Source organism: Octopus bimaculoides, chromosome 3 (assembly GCF_001194135.2).
Source record: "Octopus bimaculoides isolate UCB-OBI-ISO-001 chromosome 3, ASM119413v2, whole genome shotgun sequence".
Lineage (NCBI taxonomy): Eukaryota > Metazoa > Mollusca > Cephalopoda > Octopoda > Octopodidae > Octopus > Octopus bimaculoides.
In genome coordinates this window covers 99157921-99169204 of record NC_068983.1, presented here as the reverse complement: position 1 = coordinate 99169204, position 11284 = coordinate 99157921, and the positions used below count along the sequence as shown (strand labels likewise).

The 11284-nt window shown below is 35.2% G+C and overlaps 1 protein-coding gene across 1 annotated transcript in view; it reads left to right on the top strand.

Annotated features, from left to right (window-relative positions):
- Window positions 1-11284, top strand: part of LOC106880365 (ribosome biogenesis regulatory protein homolog) — a 27263-nt gene that overhangs the window by 12597 nt on the left and 3382 nt on the right. The window contains exons 4-8 of the mRNA XM_014930252.2: window positions 2964-3002; window positions 4716-4817; window positions 6678-6756; window positions 7777-7884; window positions 10419-10570. Coding sequence (XP_014785738.1) covers window positions 2964-3002; window positions 4716-4817; window positions 6678-6756; window positions 7777-7884; window positions 10419-10570 — 480 coding nt within the window. The remainder of the gene's footprint in view (window positions 1-2963; window positions 3003-4715; window positions 4818-6677; window positions 6757-7776; window positions 7885-10418; window positions 10571-11284) is intronic.

Genomic DNA, 11284 nt, shown 5'->3' with positions numbered 1-11284 from the left:
TATATATATATATATATATGTATGTATGTGTCTGTGTTTGTCCCCCCAACATTGTTTGACAACCGATGCTGGTGTGTTTACGTCCCCATAACTTAGCTGTTCGGCAAAAGAGACCGATAGAATAAATACTAGGCTTACAAAGAATAAGTCCTGGGGTCAATTTGCTCGACTAAAGGTGGTGCTCCAGCATGGCCGCAGTCAAATGACTGAAACAAGTAAAAGAGTAAAGTGTCACTTACATGATGTGTGTTTTGTTTATATGCCCATTAGCTGCTGGATAGTGCCTTGAGATTTACGCGATTTGCATAGTGTCTCAAACCAGCAATTTCATTTGTTCCAAAGTAAGTCGAGTGTACAGTGCTGAAGAACTGAAAGACAGCAAAATATTGATGTCTTCTGTTCTTGCTCATCCAGGTGAGTTGTCTTGCCTGATCTGAGATATTCAGTATTTTGTTAACACTCGGTGTCAAGAAGGGACGTTTTGCAGGATGCTACCTTGCAGCTAATGTGTGTATAACCAAAATGCATACACAGTGTATGTGACATCAATAATATTTATATTATTAGCGCTGCTTTTAATGCAAAATTTAATGTGTGTGTGTGTGTGTTACTGTCTCTTAGCCATGGCATCATGTGATAGTTGTACTCAACTGTCAATATTACACAAGTGGTGTCCTTCGTTTTCAGTCTTCTGTGAAACATGTCTGGTCATGGAGAAGTATTACCTTAATTCTAAACAGTTAAGGGTTGGCAACAGAAAGGGCATCTGATTTGAAAATCCACCTCAATAAATTCCATCCAGCCAATGTGAGCTTGGAAAAGTAGACGTTAAAATGATGATGATGCTTATGGATTACTTTGCATCAGCTACAAAATGGAATTGATGCCAGACACGGCTGTATGGTAAGAAGCTCGCTTCTCAACCACATAGTTTCAGATCTAGTCTTATGTGTAGGACCTTGGGCAAGTGTCTTCTAATATAGCCTCAAGGAGCCAACTTTGTGAGTGGGTTTGTTAGATTGAAACTGAAAGAAGTTTGTTTTATATATGTATATATATATATATATATATATCATCATTTAATGTCCGTTGTCCATGCTGGCATGGATTGGACAGTTTGACCAGGGCTGGTAAGCTAAGGTTTGCACCAAACTCCTGTCTGATTTGGCATGGTTTCTATGGCTGGATGCCCTTCATAATGCCAACCACTCCAAGAGTGTAATGGGTGCTTTTACCTGCCACTGGCACAGGTACCAGTTGTATGACACCGGTATCTGCCATGACTACAAGTTCACTTGGTTTGATGGTTCTTCTACTCAAGTACGGTACGGCATATTGCCAAAGGTCTCAGTCATTTGTCATTGCCTCCACAAGGCCCAACTCTTGAAAGGTGTATTTTATGTGCCTGTTATGTGACACCAGCATCAACACATGTATGGGTGTGTGTCTGTTTGTGCCCCACCACTCTTTGATAGCTGCTGCTGGTATGTCTGTGTCTCTATAACATAGCAGTTTGGCAAAAAAGACCAATAAAATCAGTACCATGCTTTAAAAAAATATATATACTGTAGTCAATTCATTCTACTAAAAAGGTGGTGCCCCAGCATGGCTGCACTCTGATAACTGAAACAAGTAAACGATAAAAGAAAGATTCATTTTGGTGTAGAGAGAGACAAGTTGGTTAGGTTACTCTGCTAAAAGTGAAATTGTTTGATTTGTAACTATTGGTTTGGACTAAATCATGTACCCGTTTATAAAAGAAGAGGCAGATAGTAGGGGTAGATCTAAAAAAAAAACTTCTTTGAAATGATAGTTGAGTAGATATGCATCATTCTATATAGCAATACCCTTTATTGAATGCATTTGCTACTTGATGGGAGCTGACCCGACAGAAGATATTCAAGGCATGACAATCCCATCTTTTATTGATATCTATGACTACATTATCTAATATGTTTCTTTAAAAATGATAGGTTATGATTTGTGGTGAATTTTAACTACTATTTGTAGCAAGTGAAGTGACAGTGTAGAGATTTCGCCACTGGATCTAGCTCGATATATCTTTAGCACAAGGTCATAGACTATACTTAATCTTTGAGTTTTAATCCTTTCATTTTTCTGCTCATGCTTAACAGCCATACAAAATACTTTGTTTTATTCATCATATAGTGAAGGGACATGGCCTAGTGGTTTGGGTGTTTCACTTATGATCATAAGGTTGTAGGTTCAATTCTTGGACCAGGCAGTGTATTCTGCCTTTGAGCAATCATTTCATTCCACATTATTCCTGTCTGTTCAGCTGTACATGAATACTTGTCAGGTGCTGGTGCAGCTCTCTACTACCATATATCACATCTTAGATACACGATGGAGTCTAAGATAATAAGTGAAAGCATAATACTTATTACAAAGCTAGACTCGGTCATGAGTGATGGATGGCTCTACAGCCAGCTTATTTTGGAAACATTGAACTAATTTTTGTGCTGTCCACTAGTTTCCTTGGACAATATACTACAGTGTATAGACGCAGGCATGGCTGTATGGTGAAGAAGTTTACTTCCCAAGCGCATGTTTTGGGGTTCAGCCCTAATGCAAGGCCCCCAGGGTAAATGTCTTCAGCAGTCTCAGGCTATCCAAGGCCTTGTGAATGGATTTGGTAGATGAGAAACTGAAAAATACCAATCATGTGTATTTGTGTTGCCTTGCTTTGACCTAGTGTGATTGTTATTCATTTCTGATATTCTTTGAAAACATGTTTGACCAGGGGGAAATATTACCTTTCTTGCAAACAAACAGTTAAGTGTTGGTAACAGGAAAATCTGCCTAAATTACACTTCGTTTGACCCATGGAAGCATGGAAAAATGGACATTAAAATGATGGTGATTGATGATTATTTCTGCAGATGTTTTATTTTTATTGTTTATCCTCAAAATTTAAATATCATTTTCCAATTTTTTTACAGCTTCCAGATACGATAACAGTTATTCCAAGGGAAAAGCCTGTAAGTAAACTGAATACATTTCAACTCCTTCCTGCTACTACTTTTGTCATAGAACAGCTATTAACTTAGATATTTCCATTTGCTGATTCATTGTTTATTTGGTTTAATACATCAGAAGCAATGCCTTACAGATTGTATATTAATTAAAATTATCAAGTAGGCACAGGTGTAGCTGTGTGGGAAGAAGCTTGGTTTCCAACCACATGGTTCTGGGTTCAGCCTCACTTTGAGGCACCTTGGGCAAGTGTCTTCTACCATAGCCGTGGGCTGACAAATCCTTGTGAGTGGATTTGGGAGACAGAAACTGAAAGAAACCCATATCTGTATATATATATATATATATATATATATATATATATATATATTAATGTGTGTGTGTGTTTGTATGTGTTTGTCCTGCACCACTGCTTGACAACTGGTGCTGGTGTGTTTATGTCCCTGTAACCTAGTGGTTTGGCAAAAGAGATCCAATAGGATAAGCACTAGACTTAAAAAAAAGTCCTGGGCTCGATTTGTTTGACTAAAACCCTTCAAGACACAGCCACAGTCAAATGACTGAAACAAGTAAAAGATGAAAGATTAAAACAAATTATTCTAATCAAATTTATGTAAAGTTGTCTGTGGGTGCAGGCGTGGCTATGTGGGTAAGAAGCTTGCTTCCCATCATACGGTCTTAGGTTCAGTATCAATGTATGGCACCATAAATGTCTTCTGTTATAGCCTGAAGCTGTTCAAGGCTCTATGAGTTGATTTGGTAGATGGAAAGTAAAAGATCATCTTATGTGTGTGTGTGTGTGTAACGTATTTAGTTACCTTCCTTTAGTGATGTAAATAACAGATTTTGAAAACTATTTACACAGATGTATGCAGATGCACATATGATGGACACAATTTCCATTTTGCTAAATGTCAATCATAAGGCATTTGTCAACCCCATCATGCCTTATAGAAGGAAAATAGTATTAGTTGATAGCTAACGTTTTAGTAAACTGGTATATATGTATTAAAGCGCCTCATTGAAGCACAACTTTTTATAAACTTGATGTGTTTGAGTGAATTGCTAGTTAGAATTAAATTTTACACATTTGTTGTAGTGTAAGAAAATCAAATAAAATATATATGGAATGTCAGACACATAATTGGATGGTTGAGTAAGGGAAAATGTAATTAATTAATAAAATAAAACATTAAAGACTAAAATATATTTAGGAATTCAATATAAAGTCACTTTTTATGTTTTATGAACTACAGACTTTGTTGGAAATATAAGAGAGGGTTTCAACATCCACTCAGTGGTTTATTGCATTATTTTTTATATGTCTCTGTTGAAGATACAAGCTAAATCCTGGATGTATGGTAATATAAAGTCAATCTGTGGAAAAATGTGCACACATTAAGCATTTGGTTGAGAATAATATAGGGATTGGCTTTAACTATACCTTTTTCATCAAATCAAAAAGCAAAGAATAATGTAGAGACCGGATTCTAACTATAGGCCATTCTGGCAGAGTTGATTATCTCTATTGTAGCTTCCCCTGTTTCAAATCAAGCGAAATGGAGTGTCAGTCAGTCTGGTTGTTTTACATTTTGATATTCAATCCTTTAAAAAAATTTACTATGTAATATTATATCTAAATATTTCTGATTATGATAGTTAAGCTAATTTTTCTTGATTTGATACATAATCTACTGAATTTTCATTTATTTTAACAGGCACCAAAACCCAAACCCCTAACAAAATGGGAACAGTTTGCTAAAGTGAAAGGAATTACAAAGAAGAAAAAGAGTCGAATGGTGTGGGATGATGTAGCAAAGGTTTGTTCTTGAACTTATTCACTATTTCAGTTTCAATTAGTATATTTTAGTTAATTCTAACATATGTAATACCAGTTGTTTGGTAACTAAATTAGTTGTTCTATGATTTCATATTGCTGCTTCATACTTATTAAGATGGTATAGATTTTGAAGTAAACGAGTAAAGCTGTCTTATATCAGCATCATCATCATCGTTTAATGTCCGCTTTCCATGCTAGCATGGGTTGGACGATTTGACTGAGGACTGGCGAACCAGATGGCTGCACCAGGCTCCAATCTGATCTGGCAGAGTTTCTACAGCTGGATGCCCTTCCTAACGCCAACCACTCCGAGAGTGTAGTGGGTGCTTTTACGTGCCACTGACACGAGGGCCAGTCACGCGGTAATAGCAACGGCAATGTTTTCCATAGTCTCTCTCATAGAATTAATTGATTTATAAATTTAAATATTTCTGTGGACTTACTGTTTTAAAGCCAGTATTGATCAAGAAATTAACTGTTTAAACATACACATTTGGGATTTATATAGTATTATACATGATCTTAAATACATTACTCTTTTATCTCTCTATGCAAGAGACAAACTGTAAACCTGTGTAAGGAATGAGAGGTTGCAAGGCTGTGTGTGAGGCAAGGTTATTGAATGTGGAAAATTTGTAAAGCTGGAAAGAAACCAGTCAAATATAATGAGAGGGAAACATTGCATGAAAGATCTGAGAAAAGTGACTTGTATTGAAGGTGTCACTTTATGTACATAGGGGTGGGGGATTGTGAAGTGAAAACCTTCTTCGGTCATGAATGACCATGGGATTGCACCTCGAAAGTTAACCTTCTGAGGCACAAGTCCAGGCAAGGTTGTTTATGGAAGGCCAGCAGTCGCCCATGCATACCAGCCTCCCCTCTCCATGCCACTGATGTTATCCAAAGGAAAGGCAACGGCCGATACAGCTTGGCACCTGTGACATTGCAACTCATTTCTACAGCTGAGTGAACTGGAGCAATGTGAAATAGTGTCTTACTCAAGAATATAACACAGAGCCCAGTCTGGGAATCGAACTCACTACCTTATGATTGTGAGCCCGATGCTCTAACCACTGAGTCCTGTGCCTTCACAGTGGAGGACTGTATCAGTATGGATAATCTTATTGCTAAATGAAAATGTATCCTGAGTGGAGAAAGTAATTGAGAACAGAAGTTGACAAAGAAAAACCTAAGAAGAAATGGTGAGGTTCAGTTCAGTTTCAAGATGTTTGACATCATTACATTTTTTATACCAACCTGACTAATACCACTCTTGGTTCTAGGATACACACTTTCTTTTCAAGTAATAAATTAAAACCTTTCAGCAAATTTCCATATTAATTCATATTCTAAATGTGCTGGTCCATGTTTAAAACACTCATGCCAGTCCACATAAAAAGCATTTGTACCGGTGCCACATAAAAAGCATCCAACACACGCTGTAAAGTGAGTAGCGTTAGGAAAAGCATCCAGCTATAGAAACCAAGACAAATTAGGCTGGAATCTGGTACAGCTCCCCAGCTTGCTAGCTCTGGTTAAACTGTCCAGGCCATGCCAGCATGGAAAATGGAAATTAAATGATGATGCTGATACCTACAAAATTATTTTACAAGTTTCTTCATTCTTTTCAAAATAAATTTAAACAAAGGTAGTATGCTTCAACAGAAATATTCTATCTAAAAGGTTGACATGCTGTACTACAGACAAATGCAACTCCTATCAACATAGAAAAATGGGTATGAAATCAATATCTGTAATCATTACCCATCACTTTTGATAGTATACTGCAGTAAAAATATTTTTGATAAAATTTCCTTTTTACTTTATCTGTATCTTCCAGGATTGGCGTCCTCGTTGGGGTTATAAAAGAGCTAATGATGATACAAAAGACTGGTGTATTGAAGTTCCTACTAATGCTGGTGAGTCTCAAGTAAATATTTCTGGTCCATTTCTTTACTGTGGTTGTAAAGAATTTATTCAAGTACAAAATTCTCTATGTCATCATTAATGACCACTTCTGTTCATAGTCAGGTGACCACTTTATTATTAACCAGTTGTTAATTCTATTCAATAAAATGGCTAATTAACAGCCCAGTGTTTATTAGCACATTTTCAGACAAAGAACAGGTGGAATAGTTCATCATTTTTGATTATCTTAAGTTGTTAATAAGTGATGTTTATTAGATTTTGTTAACTGGAAGTGAAAATTATAGGAAGTGAGTGTTGAATCAAGAAGACCTTAGATGAGGTTGGCTGAAACAGCTTTAATTGGAGAATTAAAAATAGCTTTCAAAATATAATTTTATTACTAATTGATATATCTTTACCAAACTTGTAAAAGAGATTTACTGCCTCATTAGTGTACATTTAAATTTCTACTGTTAATTAACCCTTTGACATTTAAACTGGCCATATCTGGCCCAAATGTTCCATTTGTTTTGTATTCAAAACGGCTAGATTTAGGTTGCATGCATACCCTGCAATGTCGTTCTAAAAATAATCATTCACATCATCAAAATCTTAAAGCTATGAAATAATACATGATTAATTCAAACAATATAACAGAGAAATCGGAATACTAAAGGGTTAAAAGACTTGCTGAACTTACTGCTTCTTCCTGAGATTCTTGTCTTAACAATTTAGTGTTCAGATCACTCTGTCAAATGTAATTTCTTTTTATTCAAATTGTTTTGAATTAATCATGCATTATCTTATAGCTTTGAGGTTTCGGTGATGTGATTATTTATTTTTAGAATGTTAGTGTAGAGGTGTGAGAGGTTAGATATGGCCAGTTTGGAGTTGGATTTGGCTGGTTTAAATACTAAAGGGTTAAATTAATCCAGCTTGTGAAATAAAGGAGCTGTTGTAAAAGAATTAACTCACTCGTTTTATCCTTCATTTTAGTTGTTTGAAATTTATTTCTATTTTGGTATTTTTAGATCCCAATGAAGATCAGTTTGCAAAGAGAAAAGCTGCCAAAAAGGAACGTGTTGCTAAGAACGAGCTGAAAAGATTGCGGAACATTGCAAGAGCCCAAAAACTAAAAGGTATTTTGAGAATTTACTGTTTTAATAACAAATTGATGATATTGGTAAATTGTTTATGAGATGAACATGATATAGGCTAAATCCTCAGTGTTATAATTAAAGAGTGTTAATGATTCAGTGAAATCAATAAGAGAGTCTATGTGATTGCTTGATGTACTTAGCAGCTACATCTCCCTCAAATCACGTGCCAGTGTCTTAAGTAAGGTAAGTAAATTATATAGTCCTAGATAGCGCTAAAATGAGGGATGGTCATGCCTGGAATGATTCTCAATTAGATTACTATGGGATTAACAACACTGCTCTGTCATAGTCTGACACTTATTGGCACCATGAGGTAGAATTATAGTTCATAATTTGTAAAGGAACTTTAAGTAATAGAAAATTTCACTAACTTGCTAGTGATGAGTTCAAATTCTCCCATGTATTTGATGTATTGTTACTGAGGATATCTTGAAGATGAAAAACTCCATCCCATTGATAACTGGTGAATTACAAAGTGTAAAAGGAAAAAAAATTGCTATTGCACTACTGTCATGCAATGTAATTCTTTTGTATTAAGCAAAAGTTTGGATATAAGAATCAGATGTAGGCAAGAAAGTAGACAAAGCTGTGCTGGATGAACATCTAATGTATAAGGATTATGGCAGGTAGAAGGAAGAAGCAGAAGTGATGAAAGTTGATCTGAGGATGCTGGACCTCACTAAAGAGAAGACATAAGAATGCAACAAGTGGTAAGGTATTGGAGAGGATACAACCAACCCATATAAACATGGAAAAATGGATGTAAATATATATGAAACAGGAGTTTTGTATCCTATGTATTGTAATGTGTTTAACTCTTGACTTACTTCCCCTTGTAATCTCATCTGCATGAATGGCAGACTATGCTATCTACTCACTGGTAACTGAAATAGAGTTTTAAGACATTCACAAAGAAACATTTCACCCTCATTCAATTTTATTGAAATTCGTATGAAATTTGTGGCAATAAATATAGTATGAATCCTGTTTAAGGATGGTGTGAAAATAATTTTATCTGCTTGAGATTACAATATATCATCATACAATGTGAAACATTTTTTATTTCACGATTTGTTTTCACTAAGTGAAATAAAAAAAATAGAAGAGAACGATATTGAATCATCTGAATACATACAACAAACAGAAAAAACAAAATTTTATTGATGAGAAACATTAACAAGTTTTTTTACTGTACATACCTAGAAAATTTATCATGGCAAGATTGAATACAACCAAGTTCTGCACAAATTTTGTAGGTACTTTCTTTTTTCTTCATATCACTAGGCTGGCTGTGTGTTTCCACTATTTTCCCCTATTTTTAGTTTAGATGTGAAATTTACATCAAGCTGATAACTTTGTTTCATTTGAAACTGTTGTTGACTTTGTTTTTATCATGTCACAGATTGTGATAGTGAAAGATCCTCACTCTCAAATATTTATACAGTAACAATATAAACATTAAACGAAATAAGTGCCAATAACATTGTTTCATTAACTTTTTACACTCTAATTCGATGACTTTCTTACATAAGCCCTTTGCTGCCTATAGAGCATAAACCATTGATGACTTTGCTCATCTGTCCTTGACGCTAGGTTGTCTTTCTTCTCCCAGGTCTTGTTGGTTTTGAATTGTCTTTGATGCTTGTGTAACTTCTGTGCAAAACCTGTGTAAGGAATGAGAGGTCCCATTTTTACTTCTGAGAAGAGGTGGTCTGTGTCCTCTTTTGTCCTGTCCAGTTTGGGACCTCTACCAGGAACTTACACTTTACTGGCATTCTCAGGGTCATTGAGGCACACAAACTAACAAAATGGAAGGCTGAACCTTCTGGTGAATAATTTTGAAAGCTAGTTAGTAAAATCTACCTTTTAAATTTGTTATAAATTTTGGGCAAATAACATCAAGCTACCCCAATTTGGCTGCCATCTAGGCTGAAGCTGATAATAGAAAAGCTGCTTTATGTTTGATGACATTTTACTCTTCTTTCTCCAAATTGTGATTTTGTTTTGTTTGTTTGTTTTCTTCTACTTGTCTACAATTTTAGTTGTTCCATTATTTCAGGCCATCAAAATCAAATCCTGTGCTAATTTTCCCAGTTACATTTTCAATATTAGTGGAAGGACACTTCAAATTTCTGTCATTGTTAATCCAGCCTTTCTTTAAATATAAATGTCGAAATAAATTCATTACTGAACCAAGTAAACTTATCAAAATAATTAACTTTGTGATAGATTGTAGAAGCCTTAAAAAGGGAAATAGATCAGAAATAAAGCTTATCATCATTCTAAAAAGAAAGTACTTTCAGTATTGAGGATCTGAACTTTCCAAAAAGTTCTTTAAAGCTTGCATGAATGTGTATTGGGATTTTTTTAGTGACAAATATGTTGACACATAATTAAATATATTTGAAATTTAGCAACAATTCAAAATCTTTTTGAGACATCTTTTATCTTTTTTTTTTCTGTATGATTTATAAATTCTTTTCTTTTAATCATTGTTCTTTTTGCTTCTTCAGTTTCTGAACTCCATACACCTACCCAAGTTGAGAAAAAACAGGATGTGAATCGCAAACTTGCACTTGCTAAGTATTCAACTGCTTCTGTAGGAAAATTTACTGAGACTTTACCAAAAGAAAAACCTGCTAAAAATGTTGGAAGGAAAAGAAAGGTTTATATTTAGATATCTCTCTCTCTCTCATCCTTTTGTTTACTTGTTAGACACTGCCCTTCACTGTTTGATGGCTGATAAAATAAGTCCTGCACAAAGTTTGCCTGTTTAATGAAAAGAAGCCATGTATTTTGTAACTCTGCCTTGCTATGTCTCCTAAACAAAAATGATCATTGATATATTCTTTCATTCACTATACAGTGATTCATTAAAAGAAAATTTACTTGATAGTTCCTCTGTTTTAAAGTTCAAGAATTATGTAGGTATTTTGGAAGAAAGAAAATTTAAAGTAAAGAAAGCTGCATTGTAATCTTAGTGGTGCAGAGAAAGATGATTCAATATATGGAGACACGGATTGGGTAATATTGGTTATAGATATATCAAACAGTTGATGAATTTGTATCAAGTTGTTGGATCAGGTAATGAAAGTCACGGAGAGGGTCATAGCCCAACTAATTAGGGACAGAGTTGGTTTAGATGAGATACAGTTTGGATTTGTGCCAAGGAAAAGCATCACTGATGCTATATTTCTGTTAAGACAGCTGCAGGAGAAATACCTAGCCAAAGACAAACCACTGTACCTGACTTTTGTTGACATGGAGAAAGCCTTTGACAGTCTCCCCCAATCCCTTATCTGGTGGTCAATGCAGAAACTAGGGATAGACAAGTGGTTAGTGAGAGCTGTACAAGCCATGTACAGGGATGCTGTCAGTA